We start from the raw sequence: 16,219 nt of genomic DNA, 5'->3' as shown, positions 1-16,219 counted from the left end.
AAATTGAATGTTATTTGTAGTCACCCATAATCAGCCACCAGGACCGCGAACTCAGCCGTATTGGATTTGCGTGCTTTCAAGGGCCATCTGTTGCGGTCGCCTTGATAGCAGCGGACGATGCGCGGAAAGTCAATCTAGCTCACGTCGACTTTGTGTCCAAGTTCGGCATCGTGAGCATGCATATGCCCAATGTATCGAATTAGAGGCGAATGAAAGTTACTTCTGAGAAGAACTCCTCCTAAGACGCACGCGCTCCTCAGAAACACTCAATCACAACGATTCAGGCCGCTCGCCTGGCATTCATAGCTTTCCTAGGCTACTGCTTCCATGCAGATCTGCTTCAGCTTTTGTGGCAGATCGGTCCGTTGATAAAACTGTGGGAGCTGTGACTGGAGTCATGGCCTACTATCAGGTACTCGACGTGGTGCTGCGTGATCAGATGGTTCCAGCTTGATCAAGTCATCGATCAGACGCATGCTATGTGCATTCAATATGAGCTTCAGACTTCTCCACTAGTGGTATGCATGGAACATCCTATCGCTCTCGAAGCTCGGGAACAGGTTCATAGTACCAAAGACTTCCTCAGCAACGGTTCCCCACGATTCACCATTCGCCAGAAGAAAGAAGTCAGCGTCCAGTCCGAGAGAGCAGACCGTCTCAGGCAACGGGGCATTACTGGTGTCTGCTGTTGTGTAGCGCGCGTTTGTGTTAGGAATCGTGACCGGATGCGTTTCCTGCATGAAAGGACTACTGCTCGAAGGAGTACTCCCAGTGGAAGTGTCGTTATAGGCCCGATGAACCATGCCAAAGAGGTCGGAAGAAGTCTTCACTTTGCGGCATCTCTCTTCCATATCCTTCTTGACGAGGAATTCGGTTGTTGTTTTGAGTAAACTCTCGGCAATGGACGCGTACTGCGATGCATGTGCATCAGACTTGGCTAAGTATTCTAATGCAGTAATAGAAGTCCTCGCATATTGCTCGAGGACTCGTCCGAGGCCTCCAAGGAGTCCGACACATACGACCAGCGATGCGGTAAAGATCCACGGAACGATGATGGGTGTTTTGTGTGGCATAATATCGCGATCCAGAACTTGCTGAACTGTATCCAAGAGCAGACAAGCAGCATCAATGCAAGACTCTGTAAAGCGCATGCGTTTGTTAGACAAGCTTGATGTGCGTGGACTTGCGGTATTTGGCCTGTCGGCTCCTTCTTTCAAAGCTCTGTACACATCGAACATGAGGAAGGGACGCGTAATAAGCATGATCGCGTAGTAGTATGTCGACAAGGTCTGACATGCACTCACGATGATCCCCTGATCTGTTGTGGATTGGAGCGTCTGCTGGAGATATGGCAATCTCCTACTAGCCCAGTCTTTCAGCTGCTCAGAGATCTTCTCGGCTATCGAAAGAGAGATTTTACGTTCACAGTATACTGCCTGAACGATATGTTCGATGATAAGCATTGCTTGGAGCAAGCCATCCACGCTGCTTCCAGGTTTTCCTGGGTCATCCTGTCTGTATGGCACGGTGCAATCTGCATCGGTGATAGCGGGTGGTCGAGCGAGTGACACACTGAGAAACAAGTCCATAACCTTCAGGCTTTTGTAAAGACGATGGCGTTGCTCCTGCGAAGCTGGTCCATAGTAGGCGTTCACTTCCGCCCTATGAAGACCAATTGAGTATGTCGCGCGGGCAGCAAGACCAAAATACATGAAGGCTCCATTCGCCTGGCAAGCTCTTACCATAAAGACAGAGACCAGGAGAAACGCTTGGACAGTAGAGATCTCGACGTCTGCAGCAAGATGGAGTAGCGCGATCTTACGTCCCTTATGGAAGAAGTGTCCAGCTAAGACGTCATCATCATTTTGCAATCCTATCGCCAGGACAAGGTATTTCACTGCCGAGCCAGCGGAGTCATCGTTATGCCATGCATTCATCTCAGAGAGAAACGATTCATCGAAGAGATCAACAATGCCGAACGTCGCCCGGAAGAAGTTGTCGCACGCTTTTTGGACCAGAGCCGGTGTCAGGCCCGTTTGGCAAGCTGAGTCTCGGACCTCGACCTGCTCGAGAACAGGATCTCGCTCTTGAGAAGCTGTAGTCTCTAGCTCGACACAGGTTGAGATGAGCTTTCGAACAGTCTGCAAGAAAGAGAGCGGCGCACAATCGCCGACGAAGACGAGTTTGCCCTGCGTATCTCGAAGAAGTCGGCCCTCCCGAGGGATAGCCGTTTCTTCTTCATCGCCAGGGGAGCTATGTCGGTGCAAGCTAGGCGTGACGGTGTGCTGAGGTCCTGCTGGGCCTGCGAGCATGGCATGTTCTGTAGCCACAGAACTGACCAAATTCGGGACAGCTTGCTGCGTTCTGGAGGCTGCCCGAAGCGACTCCCTCAGTTTACGACGATTGGGTATAGTATACTGGCACCCATCAGGCCGTTGTTTCGCGCATCGAGCGCAAGGGTATCCGCCATTACACTTGACTGGTAGTGTCAATCCTCGATTACTCACTTTGGGGAGTTCGTCAGTAAGCTGTATCATCCTTACCTTTTCTGATCTTGCACTGATCGCACGCACTATCTACACGAGGCCGCGTTTCGGATCTGGCTAATTGTGTGTCCGCCATGAGGTTTGGGCCGGCTTGCCCAGGAGAGTGGAAAGGATGAAGATGAGCGGAAGTCGGAAGAGAGGAGATTTCAACGTGAAGATATCTTCCCTCGTTCTTGGCAATCTTATATGGGGCCTACACGTGATGATATGCGCGAGTTCATGACCTGGTTGAGCTATGAATCGCCTCTCAAGGAAAGGATTGTATAAATTGCTCACAATCATTGATAAAAATAAATGTACCAAAGTATGTTCTGTACTATTACTCAGGCAACATTCCGCCTTGCAAGGAGGTAGATATCTGCCAAGGTTTTAAAGTTATTATGTCTTTCTCACTCGTTTCGGCCGAGCTGATCTCGGATCTGCCAGAGATACCTGCGCTACTAGATATCTTCCATTCATCGTACATACATGGTCATCTGTCATAGATCTCACTATCGCCGACGAGGCATTGCGTCAAGTGATGCGCATGCAGGTCAATGCATAGAGTGGAGACGAGCCATGCCAGATTCCCAGCAGCTCCGATGATAACAAAGCATATCTCACTTCCGAGATCCCATGCCTGTATCCACACGACGACTTTATTTCACGCGAGGCCAGTGAGCCATGGATGCTTGTCATGTCTCCATAGGCGAGGGACTAAAAGTTATTATACTGTGCCTCGTACAATAGACACGTATTATCTTGTGTGAAAGACTCCTATCTGTGAAACTCTTTCTAATCACTATCTTCCATATCTACCACTCCAAGCTTAGTTTGCATATTCCAACATATACATCAAGATGGGCGTCCATGTATTCCCTTCTTCGACGACACAGACACATACAATCCCGTGTTTTGCAGACCTGTCCAAATATGCAGTGACAGAGAATGGTTTTCTGCCAGCCGATCTCCCCCTACGACGTCTACCCAGGTACTACGAGCCATGGGAAGCAATCATCACCAAACTAAGCAAACTCCTGGCACACGACTTGCTACATGATGAAATCCGGCATCTCCCAATTCTATCCGTACACAAGCTACAAACCGTCGCAGAATGGAGAAGAGCATATGTCATCCTCGCATTCTTCACACACGGCTACATCTGGGGAGGTCCAAAGCCGTCAGAGGTCCGCAGACCCCTCCAGCACCCCTTCAAACAGTAACTCTAATACATCCTCGATAGATTCTCCCTCCACAAGTCGCAGTCCCCTTCGCCGCCATATCACAGCACCTCGAACTCCCACCCGTCGCCACATACGCCGCCCTAAATCTCTGGAACTTCACCTCCGCGTCCCCAGACTTCAGTACCCTCGACGCCCTCCAATCTCTACACACCATGACCGGCACCCTGGACGAGGCATGGTTCTACCTCGTCTCCGTCGCCGTCGAAGCCCAAGGCGCCCCCGCCATCCAAATCCTCCTCCGCGCCATGGAAAGCGCCGAAGCGCAAGACTACACAGGAGCCACACAACGTCTCGAAGAGATCGTCCCGCATATCCACCGCCTCGGCAAGGTCCTCATGCGTATGTCCGAGAAGTGCGACCCGGACGTCTTCTACGACGACATCCGCCCGTTTCTCGCCGGGAGCAAGAATATGGCATCGGCGGGACTGCCGAATGGCGTGTTCTACGATTATGGGGATGGCAGGGGCGAGTGGATGCAGGTGCGTGGCGGGAGTAATGCACAGAGCTCGCTGATACAGTTCCTCGACTTGGCACTGGGGGTGCGGCATGAGTCGAATGGCGAAGTGAAGGCCGTAGGTACGGGTCCGGTACGGTCGTTTCATGAGGAGATGCGAGACTATATGCCCGGCCCACACCGTCGATTTCTGGAGGATGTGTCTGCGGCGTCGAAGATCCAGGAGTTTGCGCTTCGGCCCGGGCACGCTGTGCAGCAGACGCGGCTTCGAGATGCGTATCAGGCGGCGCTGCAGGCGTTGAGTGATTTTAGGGGCTTGCACCTTCAGATCGTGACGAAGTACATCATCATACCCTCGAGGCGATCGAAACAGACACTGAGGACGAACTTGGCGTCTATGTCGAGTGATGTTGCGAAACAGAAGGATGGTGCTCTTACTGGGACAGGGGGTACGGATTTAATGCCATTTTTGAAGCAGACAAGGCAGGAGACGGAGGATGCTGGCAAGACGGTGTTGCATTAGCGATTCTATATTGTGTAGATACAAATCATGCATCCATACAGATGACCAATTGAGCGTGTAATGGAGAGCATTATCGTGTACCTTGGGCTCCTTCCAAAGAATGCTGATAGTCTTGGCCTCAGGGGCCAAGGCTCCTATCAATCTGTCTCCACAACTTGATGCCAACAACCAACTCTAGCCCAAAGATAACGCAATGACAGCATATGAATCCCGCAATGCAATAAATGAGGCTAGTATTGCCACATCAACCAACATGGAAGCCCGGCAGGCGTTTCATGAGAAACGACGAGCCACGCGCCCCATCTTTTCTCGGCGCACTAGACTGTTCGGAACACGAGTCAGTTACTCTGACTTCCGCTCCGAGCTCCATCCTAAACACCAAGCAATTCTAGGTATCGAGTATCCACAGGGTCCGTCCATGACGACGTCCACCTCGCCGCCCTCGAGGGCATAAAGTAGAACGACAATATCCCACTACTACTCACAATCCATCCACACAGACACACACACATAGACGTTCACACACAAAATTCCATTACAATCGACCCCTTTCCCAGCGATGGAGACCTCCAACTTCACCACCGCCCTCCTCCAGGGTCACTCTATCACCTTCCCCGAATCCGCAAACACACGCGAATACGCCGCCTCACTCGACGCACAAGATCCCCTCGCCGCCCTGCGCGCCGATTTCATCATCCCTACCAAAGCAAGCCTGGCCGCGAAATCCATCCCTGTCGCTACATCCACGCTCCAAACCACCACACTCCGCAACGACAGCGCGCAAGACCTCACCACCACCACCACCACCACCACCACCACCACAAACAATGCCGACGCCACCACCGCCGAAGACAACGAGCCCGCCGTATATTTCTGCGGCAACTCCCTCGGATGCCAGCCCAAAGCCGTACGCACCTACCTCGCCGCCCACCTCGACACATGGGCCTCCGTCGGCGTCCAAGGCCACCACCACGGTCTCACCGCATCACCACTCCCAGCATGGCAAGACCTAGCCGCACAAGCATCTAGCCAAAGCGCCGCCATCGTCGGCGCCCAGCCGGACGAAGTAATCATCATGAACACCCTCACCATCAACCTGCACCTCATGCTCGCCAGCTTCTACACGCCCACGGCCCAGCGACACAAGATCATCTGCGAATGGAAGCCGTTCCCAAGCGACTACTACGCCGTGGAATCGCAGCTGCGACTGCACGGGCGCGACCCGGCGGCTTCGCTGGTGCTCGTGCAACCGGATGCCAATGCGCTGATTCCGACGGCCAAGATCCTGGCTGCTATCGACGAGCATGCGGATGATGCGGCGCTGCTGCTGCTGCCGGGCATTCAGTATTACTCTGGCCAGCTGTTTGATATACCGCGCATCACGGCGTATGCGCAGGCGCGTGGGATTATGGTGGGATGGGACCTGGCGCATGCGGCGGGGAATGTGCCATTGAAGCTGCATGACTGGAATGTGGATTTTGCGGTGTGGTGTACGTACAAGTACCTGAATGCTGGGCCGGGGAGTATTGGGGGGTGTTTCGTGCATGAGAAACATGGCGCGGTGACGTACTCTGATGGTGTGGACTCGGTGCCGATGTTCAGGCCGCGGTTGACGGGGTGGTATGGGCATGACAAGGACACGCGGTTTTTGATGGACAACAAGTTCAGGCCGACGCCAGGCGCGGCTGGGTTCCAGTGCTCGAATCCAAGTGTGGTGGATCTGGCGTCTCTCTCCGGGGCGTTGAGCGTGTTCAACAAGACTGATATGGCAAGTCTGCGAGCGAAGAGTCTGTTGTTAACAAGCTATGCGGAGTTCCTTTTGGATGGTATCCTGGAGAGGTATGAGGGTGCATTTACGGTATTGACGCCACGGAATGTGGCAGAGAGAGGCGCGCAGCTGAGTGTACTGCTCAGGGATGGACTGCTGGAGAAGGCTGGTGATTTCTTTAAGAATGCTGGTGTGGTATGCGATCAGAGGAAGCCTGGCGTGATCAGAGTGGCTCCTGTACCGATATATAACAACTTCACGGACGTCTGGAAGTTCATGGAGGTGTTGGAGAAGGCAATTAGCTCGTAGTCACTGGCGTAATCTTCATCTGTATATATTGTTAGCATAGCGAACATGTTGTTGCCACATACTGTCTGACACTCGGAGAACTTCTTGGCATTTGTTCGCCATTGGATTCCGCCTCGTGTGGTCCGGCACAGATAATTCGTACAACGCCAGAGCATCCATACATGCCTTGATGACTCCGGATGAGCGAGCATAGTATATCATGCACCCCTAGTGCTCTCAAGAAATGCAAACGAACATGATATTAGTATTACTATACCTATGTAACTGAAACATCAAAACCAGACGTGCTCTTGATCCACATTGTCATATCATTCCCACAACCGCTCTTCCTCGCTGCCCTCTTACAACAATCCAGCAAGCCCCATCAGCACACCAAACACAGCACCAACAGGCACCGCAACCACACCAGCAGCACCCTGACTATTCGTCTCCTGCGCTCCACTACCAGTCTCAGAGGGCTGCTCGTCAGTCGTGCTAGTCGCAGCAGAAGGCGTCGGTGTCGAGCTGGCTGGAGCCACCGTGGAGGAGGGTTGGTATGCGCTATTGGACCCGTTAGCATCGTGCATCGTCGAATCGCCGGAAGGAGAGAAGTCATACCTAGCAGCAGCACAGAACTGCGTAACCTGGTTCTGCACACTGGGCTTGCGTGCGTCGTTGGGGCAGTTGTCGTAGCACCTATATGCACGCCACGTATCAGCACGAGGTCTGAGCGGTGAGAGAATGGCGGATTGTGTGATATGTGGCACAGCGCCCCGGTCCTCCTCTTACACATGCATGCATGCCAATCCTGCCACAAGAGTCCACGAATTCCTTCATTGATGGTCCAAGTAGGACGGGCGGAGAATACTCACGTCAACAGCTGCTGGTAGGTATCGCACTGGCACCTCCAGTCCTGACTGTCGCATGCATCGATGCGAATTTGCACACTGGGCAGACACGCCTCGACGATGTTCTCAGCTTCGCAGTTGGCGTCTTGTGCGGCGACGAAGGATGCAGCAGAAGCCACAAGGGCGGCGACGAAGAACTGGGTGCGCATGATTGTGATGAAAGGTAGGATTACTGCAGGTATCTCGACGTTGATAGACTAGGAAGTAGTAGCGAGTGTATGGTCAAAGGCCCAGAAACGAGTGATGGGCACGTCGGAGGATAATCAGAAGTGAAAGTTGCGAAAAAGTTTGGATGGCGTGAAAGTGAGATGGTGGATCGGCTCGGGGGAGATGGATGGCGCGTCGAGGATATATAGGAGAAGTCCGTAGCCTCATGCTTGGCGTGATTTGCGGGACCCTTGTTGTCATTCACGGGCAAAAGCAGCCGCAACCAATCAGCGCGCTTCGGACGCATCCGCAGATCCACTTGCCAATCACTTCGATTGGACCCGCCCTAGATCTCATCACGAAGCACCAATATCAATGTGTGATGGTGCGAGGCTGGATCGAGCTGGGTATGAGTTGTTCTATTCGTGTGAGGTCGTGCAACGAGGTGGTATTACTATCCTACTGCTATTGAACTGACGAACAACGAGATGCATACGGAGAAGCCTACTGCATGAAACGAGCAGAACTGGGAAATGTCCGTATGCCGTCCACTTCACATGCATCGTGATAATGCCCAAAGGAAATGACCCTATACATGGCTACATAGCTACATGACTACACGTACTCGTCATACGGGTACACTGCACTGTCATACCCGCTTTTGAACCACTACAGCAACGCATCTTGCCGCACAAGCTGCGACACTATCTTCAATGTGGTCGAGGTTCTTCAATGTATGTGTGTATCATGGACGTATGCTGGTGACTCTAATTGGTGCTAGACTTCACGTTCCTTCATCAAACTTCCAGGGCGACTAAGCGAGATGAAACTGCCAGCCCTGTGCACGAATTGTCCGTTCGCTAGTCTTCATTGGGACGTAGGCTTTTACCACTAATTATCACTGGAACATCTTACTACAACAATAGCAACGTGAACACGCACATTTTGCAGCAAAAAGCCTGCATGAAGCTTCATTCACATGATATGATACTGGGCGTGTGAACTATGCACAACATGATACACACTTTCCATCTTCTTGCCGTCCAAACCACACTTCAAAACCATATAAACACCATGCTAACTATAACAACCACCCATGGCTCCTTTAGTAAGACTCGTCAGAGAACAAAGCGGGAGAAAACTAATCGGCAACACATGCGGCTGTCTCGTATCATGGAACCTTCCGTGGCCGGCCTCTCTTCTTTGCTGGCGCTGGGGCAGAAATCTCTTCAGAATCCTCCGATTCTGAGTCAGCTCTGAGATTCGATACAGCTGCTCCAGCCTTTGCTATTGGTAGCGTCTTCGTCTTGCTCGATCTGCCTACAATCTTGACGTTCTTGTTCTTCATCTTGTCGAAAATGGACCGACGCTCTTGCGGGGATTCAGATGGCTTTGTGTTGACAGGCGTGAACCCTATCGTGACCGGTATCACGGGCGCCGTGGGTGTCTTTGGTTGCGGTGACAGCCTGGCAACCAGTTCCCCCTCTGACGACGATGTGTTCGAATCATCGTCCGGGATGGTGATCGGGACGTCCTCATCGGCCATACCTGCTGCCATCATCTTTGCCTTACGATTTGCTTCATCCATCTGTGCTGCTGCCTCTCTGGCAGCTTTTGCTTGCGCCTCGAGATGTGCCTTGCTCGGGAGACTTGGTCGTGCGAACTTTCCATTGTTCTGCTTTGAGGGCGGCGGTCGAATCTGAGCCGTGGACCCACTTACTTGGCCAGTCGTGTGACGCCGATTGACAGTACCATCTTTGAAGTCATCCGGAAGCTGGACAAGTTCCTCTTCATCCATTACGCGGCGCCTTTGAGCGCGCGGAGCATACTCTTCTTCAGACACCTCTCCATCAGAAGGGATATCGATTTCTTCAAGAGTCCTAGCCTGGTAGCCGCCCTTTTTTTGCGACGGCTCTGACCACCGTTTCCGAGTGGTATAGGTGTCGTCTTTTTCACCACGAACACGAACTAGTGCTGAGACTGGCTTTGCTGGGCCACCATTCGAAGCTTTGTCTCCCGATTTGGGACTGGGTTTGTTGACATCAGATTGTAGAATTACCCCATTCGTAGATGTCTGGCGAGAAGCGCCGTTGTTGATTTGCCGACGTCTGATCGGAAGACCACCAGCAGGAGGACGAGACGTGATCTCGACTAGCTTGTGCGAGTCGATGTCTAGCTTAACAAGCAGTTTCTTAGCTCTCATAGCACCCCAAACTATGATATAGCGGTCTTCCTCGCGAGCTTGCGCAAGTAATTTTTGTTCTTGCTGTCTACGGAACTCCTTGGTTGCATCGGTAGCTGCACTGACTGGTCCCGAGGCTTCTTGCTCGGGCTCTTCGTTTGCATTCTTCTTCTGTCTCTTCGGGGCCTTTGTTTTCAGCTGGATTTGGATTTGTTCGCCGCGTTTCCGTTTTTTCTTGTTGGAATCACCAGCATCGTGGTAAGAGGTGAGTCCATCGTCAAATCCATTGGCATTTTCGACTTCGAGCTCGCTGTTAAGATCCTCGTTGTTGTTGGTACTACTTTTACTAATACCTGTACCACCAAGTGCTGGATCAATCATGGTGTCATCAATGCCCCCATTGATACTCGTTGTTTCGTGAACAGGGGAGAAGCGAATGCCGTGCTCGTCTTCAAAATGTGGGTCTAAAGTCGAGTCTTGCTGCTTAGCACGTTCTGCTGCTGCTTGCAGAGCTATGAGTCGTGAGCTAGCACGTGGATCTCCCTCTTCGTTCGTCCAGTGCAGGTTTGAGATGCCATAGTTGAAAAGAGCCTCGATACTGCGCACATCGGCGACCTTCCTGGTGTCATGACCTAGTAAAGTCCCCTTTGGCTCGAATGGTCGTTGCCTTGGGTCTGCCCGGCATCGTCCAGTATTGCATTGTCGGCGACAATGTGGGCATTTCCAGTGGAGGTCCTCCATAACAGTCTGTGGTAGCAGGTCTTGAGCGCGGTAGAGACTGCCGTAGCAATACCATAGGTCACAAAATTGACAGTTGGCCATCTTCCATTTGGGATGCTTATGGAGGCAAACGTGACAAGCTTTGTGATTGGCATCGTGATTTTTGCTTTGCTTTTTTGGTGTCTTCTTTAGTGTCCCGTCTTCGTTGAACCGGCTTTCGTCTTCCTCATTCTCTTCCTGCTGTTGGGGATTCTGGATATCTACCCATGGTCTAATGCGTAACTGTTCTTGACATATCTGTGCAAGAGTTTTCTTGCCGTAGTACCTCCTTTCTTCACTGATTTGCTGGGGAGTCTTTTCAGTAACACCTCCGTCAATGTCAATGATGATACGGCGCCATTCCTCGTATTTGTAGAGTAGGTCTTTCCACCTCCACTGCTCACACCATTTCAAGTCGGAAGTGCAAGCACAGCTTCTACCCATGACATAGCAATCCATGCAAACATCGTAAGGTTCGTCAACATCGGTGCCAAGTGCCCTTGGACAGGCCTTGCACGTCAGGAAGCGGTTGAAAATGTTACCACGGCAGTACGCGCACGTAACATTCGAGTCGAATGGTAGAAATTCCGGGTGTTCCTTTGCGCCATCCACTGCGAACATCTCCGAGAGTACGATGTTCTTGTAGAGGTCAAACAGTCGTTTGAAGTCCTTGTTCAGTTGTCGTATCTTGATGTTGCTGGAATAGGCGTACGCATTCTCCGGATTTGCTTCGCACATAAGCTTGACATTTTTCAGAATGGTGCCGTACTTTGTGAGGGTGTAGTAGATGATTGCTTTGTTCTTGTACTGCTCGTCACGACAAACCATCCGCGCATTCGGTATGGCCTCGTTGATTGCCATCTCCAAGGTTTCCACTGTGGTCCGATTCCAAGCAACTTTCATAGTCCGAGTCCCTCGATTCCATACCTGATGTGGCGCGAGTGGTGGAATCAATATGAAGTCACCGGGTCTTTGTTCCACCACGTAAGTCCTGAAGGGCGCCGAAACCCAAGCCATGATCTGCGCAAAGTGATTTTCCACTTCAATGTCGTGTCCGAGAATCGACAACCAATACTCCTGGACGAGGTGTCTGTCTTTAGTCTCAGTCATGAACCAGAGTGACGAGCCCGGTCTTTCAGGCTTTCCATCTTCTCCAACAGCAGTGGACGCGTCGACCATGATGTTCTGACCAAGTGAAGCACACATCTCTTTATGCGAAGGCGTGTAGGTCCCCTCGTGCCCGATATAGCACATGAGATTCTCGGCCCTCATGTCGGCTGGGAGGCTACTCATGAGGTCGCCTGCTCTTCCATATCCACGGTTCCGACGGCCGCTGGCTGCAATAATGGGTTCATCAACAGCACCGACTCCGCCAAATGCACCAGTACTCTCATTCAAATAAAATACACCGGCAGGAATTTGCTCTTTAAGCTTGTCATGCCATACCGGTGGACAATCGATGTCCTTGAGATACATTCGCTGTCTATTCTTGTCTTTGTAGTTACTCGATTTCTGGAAGAACTGCTCAGTGAGCGAGCCCATATTATTCAAATAGTGGCGGATCGTGAGAGGAAGATTCTGTTGGTTGGTCAGGTTGCGCGCGTTCTCGACTACGTTCACAGTCAGTGTAAGCTCATCGAGCGAGTTCCATTTCTTCGAGCTCACCTTTACCGCCATGGTTGTCAATCAGCCATTTGGGCGTGAACGTCCACGGATCTAGGAGATCCTCGAACCCATCAACCACAAGCGGCTTTCCTCCGATGATAACGTGGAGGAGAACGAGCTTCTCGAAGGCATCCACACCTTGCTGCTCAATCATCTCACACGAGATGCGGTCAACATATTGGAAGTTGTCGGTGGACTCCACAAGCTCTCTCACGTCGAAGTCTGGTGGAATAGGCTCGAAAGTTGCCTGAGGGCGTTTGGCAGGCATTGTGTGTAACGGCGTCGTCGCATAACGCAACACCAGTGACTTTGTATGCGCGCCTTGGGTGAAAGCGAGCACAGATATATGAAGAGATCAGTGCTGCGGAAAGTGTTCTGAGATAGAGAGTGGCGCAAGTATCAAAGGTATCTGAGTAGTGAGTGGTGAAAGCAGAGCGGAGCGGAGCTTCGGTCGCGTTCTCACTTGCACCAGCCAATCAACGAGAACAAGGATAGTGACCAGCGGAAAAAACACGATCACGTGTCGACGCGTTAACATTCCCCTTCGTCTCTAATTCACTTCACTTTGATTTCATAATGGCGAGCGTACTTTGGGTAAGACTTGCACCCGAAGCATGTCTGCGATCAACGCCGCGAAACACTTTTCACTGCCGGAAATTCCGCTCCTTTCGCCGCCTCATCTCATTCACTAGATCCTCTCACACTCATCAAGTAGCGAAACAATCATGGCATACGAGACGACCACATACGATCACGCTGGGTTCTCCGCCGCTCGCTCGACTTCAGTCGCATACAATAGTAGACACTTCGTCATCTATTCTACCTAACAGAGCAGCAACACAGGCGCAACTTCAGCCTTACCAGCGTCCAACTGCTGGACTCTTATCATATCTGCCAGATGCCGTCGTACCATATGCAGAACTTGTTCGTCTCGACAAGCCTACTGGTACATACTACCTTTTCTTTCCATGCCTCTTTAGTACGCTTCTAGCTGCGCCGATGGCTATACCAATGGCAACACCGCTTGCCATCGCAGGATACACGAGCTTGTTCTTGACTGGAGCGCTGGTCATGCGAGGAGCTGGATGCACCATCAACGACCTCTGGGATCGTAATCTTGATCCTCATGTCACTCGTACGCGGCTTCGACCAATCGCTCGAGGGGCAGTGAAGCCTGAATCAGCAATCATTTTCACTGGAGCACAGTTACTTGTTGGCCTTACGGTCCTGCTTCAGTTCCCTACTCAGTGCCTCTACTATGGGGTCCCATCATTACTCTTGGTAGCAACATATCCGCTGGCCAAGCGTGTCACGCACTATCCCCAAGCCGTACTCGGCTTGACCTTCTCCTGGGGCGCTTTCATGGGCTTTCCAGCCCTCGGCGTAGATCTTTTTTCTAACCAGGATGCACTTACAGCTGCTGCATGCCTATACGCAAGTAACATTGCTTGGACTGTGTTGTATGACATGATATACGCCCACATGGACATCAAAGACGACGTCAAAGCCGGTATTAAGAGTATAGCGCTGCGACATGAGAAAGAAACCAAAGCTGTGCTGACTGGGCTGGCTGTTGTGCAGATTGGACTCCTTGCTGTCGCTGGAGCTGCTGCAGGTGCTGGGCCTGTCTTTTTTGTCGGTAGCTGTGGGTTTGGTGCAATCAGCCTGGTGTCCATGATCTACAAGGTGAACCTGAAGAGCGTGACGAACTGCTGGTGGTGGTTCAAGAATGGCTGCTGGATTACCGGTGGCTTCATTGCTACAGGACTCCTTGGAGATTATGCTGTTCGCCTAGCCGCGTCGGAAAAGACAGACGAGGATAACGGCTCATAGCAATATTATACACCCGTATTTGCGAGTCTGAATGTAAAATATTGTTGTATGGCGCATCATACCAAGCGAATCAAAACTCGAACCGTGTTGGGTCCATAAAAGCAGCAAGTCTCCGTGCCAAAGACTATAACCTTGAGAATTGTGGTTTTCTTCGATATGTGTTGACATATCTCCTGTGCCGCGACTTGTCGAACATAGTCCTTGGTCACAGGAGTATTTCGGAGAAAGGCTTCGAGTACAAGTAAAAAGAGTGTCATCTGCACACTGGCTGCGTTGAAACAGCTGCGGTCGATAAATTCGAATCAGATGCGATCTATGCCACATGAATTATCTCAAGACTTGTTTGCTTCGGTTATTACAACGTAACTAGCGTACTTGTGCATTGAACACTTCGAGCTGGTCCTCATGGCCACTTTGAACGGCGCATCCTTGAGCACCTTCGAAACCTGAACATGTGTTTCCGCTGATGAGCCACCTCCCCATTCACGCACTCAAAATGGAGCCACGAGGTAGGTCAACAATCCCTTTGTACGAAGAAGGATTTGTGATGCTGGCACCAAGCAGGCATACTGATGCACTCTGGTGGCGTGTATCGGTGGTTCTTTATGCAACCTCTATCTGGTCCTTCAGTACACTTTTACAAGTTCACCCACAGCAGCGTTCCTCCAACGACCTGCGACTCTAAGCTCAACATTTTCCGCCTCTTTAATAGCGATTTGTCCAATTGACTCCTACCACCAAGTATCCGCCTGCGTCAAGATGGCTTGTCAACGTAGAAAGAGGGTGTCTAGTACGCGGGTCTTTATTGAGCCTTCATTACTCAAGCTACTCGAATGGAAAAGCCTGATCTTGGCGACTTACCCCAGATTTGCGGATTCAAAACATAGCTGAAGGTTTTCGCGAATGCCATTCACCTGATAATGATGTCGCACAACGTTTACAAGGAGCATAGCATTAAAGGATCGAAGGATTCCGTACTGCCTAGAAACCTTGTTTAATAGGTATATCCCGTTGGTGGCGCATCATGACTCGTCCTCCAAGTCACAAAACTGAGGATTTGGAAAGACGGTCAAGATGGAGTAGAAGAGGCGTCGCTGCTCAAAACCGATTTCCTCGGACTGAAGCTCACCTTGGAGAGAGTGGAATAATCCTGGTTGATAGATCCATGGCCAAAAGTCGCCAAATCCAAGCCGCATAATATTCATAAAGAATGGAAGGAGCATATGCACTAGAAGAAGCGAGAGCTTGCAAGGCATACTCCTCGGAATATCGAAGTGGCATCTCTACCAGGAATCTGCGGACAACTATGGGATTTTCAAATGTGATGGTCACCATCGCAGACCCCACTGCATGACAGTGATGCCATAGTTAATTACGAGCATACATAGACATTCTGGACGCTATTCAAGTCTTCAGGACCGGGCCAATGCTGCTCATGCGTGCGTTTCACGCCTTCGGTTACGAGCGCCTTGGGGTCAGACGCATGGATCCAGGTAATCTACAAGCCTAGGCTGATCATTTCCACCTGGGGTCAACGAGAATGTCTACACGACTCTCCATCATGTCCATAACATCCAAGAAGCCTTTGCGGCGAACTAGCCAGGCATGACAGACCGAATGTGACACAACTAGCCATGTCATGAAATACTCTACCTAATGCGCGAGCGGCCCGCCGAACTATACCCACGTCTGATCCCGATGCACCGTCTGGAAGCATCACAGGAGCAGGCCAATAACAATTTGGGTGGAGTTAGTTATGACGTTGGGTGATTTGTCCACCGGCATACTACTGTCACGTCTGCATGTGTAAGGAGAAAGTGATATCCACATGAGGGAAGCTTTGCAGTTATTCTCCACTTGCGTCACGCTTACACTACAGATTTTTGCAGTCTCTCAGCACTAGGATCCAAGGGCTGTCGTCCG

At 51.3% G+C, this 16,219-nt stretch overlaps 6 protein-coding genes across 6 annotated transcripts; 3 read left to right on the top strand and 3 right to left on the bottom strand.

The window, feature by feature from the left end:
- Positions 1–468: 468 nt before the first annotated feature.
- On the bottom strand, positions 469–2,846 carry EJ05DRAFT_474892 (uncharacterized protein). The gene has a single exon (XM_033743693.1). It carries the CDS (start codon positions 2,535–2,537, stop codon positions 513–515), a length of 2,025 nt encoding a protein of 674 aa, XP_033602288.1. The 5' UTR covers positions 2,538–2,846; the 3' UTR covers positions 469–512.
- A 453-nt stretch (positions 2,847–3,299) lies between these two features.
- On the top strand, positions 3,300–4,746 carry EJ05DRAFT_463259 (Indoleamine 2,3-dioxygenase; the record flags this gene model as incomplete). Its single annotated transcript, XM_033742709.1, has 2 exons — positions 3,300–3,712; positions 3,769–4,746. The coding sequence occupies exons 1-2, from the start codon at positions 3,386–3,388 to the stop codon at positions 4,744–4,746; spliced, it is 1,305 nt and encodes a 434-aa protein (XP_033602287.1). The 5' UTR covers positions 3,300–3,385.
- Positions 4,747–5,186: 440 nt separating this feature from the next.
- Positions 5,187–6,856, top strand: EJ05DRAFT_474891 (kynureninase 2). Its single transcript, XM_033743692.1, has one exon. The coding sequence runs from the start codon at positions 5,306–5,308 to the stop codon at positions 6,821–6,823; it is 1,518 nt and encodes a 505-aa protein (XP_033602286.1). The 5' UTR covers positions 5,187–5,305; the 3' UTR covers positions 6,824–6,856.
- A 253-nt stretch (positions 6,857–7,109) lies between these two features.
- Positions 7,110–8,023, bottom strand: EJ05DRAFT_474889 (uncharacterized protein). Its single transcript, XM_033743691.1, has 3 exons — positions 7,675–8,023; positions 7,421–7,498; positions 7,110–7,363 (listed from the first exon to the last, which is right to left on the bottom strand). The coding sequence occupies exons 1-3, from the start codon at positions 7,857–7,859 to the stop codon at positions 7,165–7,167; spliced, it is 462 nt and encodes a 153-aa protein (XP_033602285.1). The 5' UTR covers positions 7,860–8,023; the 3' UTR covers positions 7,110–7,164.
- A 771-nt stretch (positions 8,024–8,794) lies between these two features.
- On the bottom strand, positions 8,795–12,894 carry EJ05DRAFT_474888 (uncharacterized protein). Its single transcript, XM_033743690.1, has 2 exons — positions 12,464–12,894; positions 8,795–12,408 (listed from the first exon to the last, which is right to left on the bottom strand). Exons 1-2 carry the CDS (start codon positions 12,729–12,731, stop codon positions 9,029–9,031), a joined length of 3,648 nt encoding a protein of 1,215 aa, XP_033602284.1. The 5' UTR covers positions 12,732–12,894; the 3' UTR covers positions 8,795–9,028.
- A 294-nt stretch (positions 12,895–13,188) lies between these two features.
- EJ05DRAFT_531261 (4-hydroxybenzoate polyprenyl transferase) lies at positions 13,189–14,794 on the top strand (the record flags this gene model as incomplete). Its single annotated transcript, XM_033749015.1, has 2 exons — positions 13,189–13,261; positions 13,383–14,794. The coding sequence occupies 2 exons, from the start codon at positions 13,189–13,191 to the stop codon at positions 14,294–14,296; spliced, it is 987 nt and encodes a 328-aa protein (XP_033602283.1). The 3' UTR covers positions 14,297–14,794.
- Positions 14,795–16,219: the final 1,425 nt, after the last annotated feature.

This window comes from Pseudovirgaria hyperparasitica, assembly GCF_010093815.1.
Source record: "Pseudovirgaria hyperparasitica strain CBS 121739 unplaced genomic scaffold EJ05scaffold_5, whole genome shotgun sequence".
NCBI lineage: Eukaryota > Fungi > Ascomycota > Dothideomycetes > Acrospermales > Acrospermaceae > Pseudovirgaria > Pseudovirgaria hyperparasitica.
The sequence above is the reverse complement of the archived record's forward strand: the minus strand, read 5'-3'. Positions and strand labels throughout refer to the sequence as shown.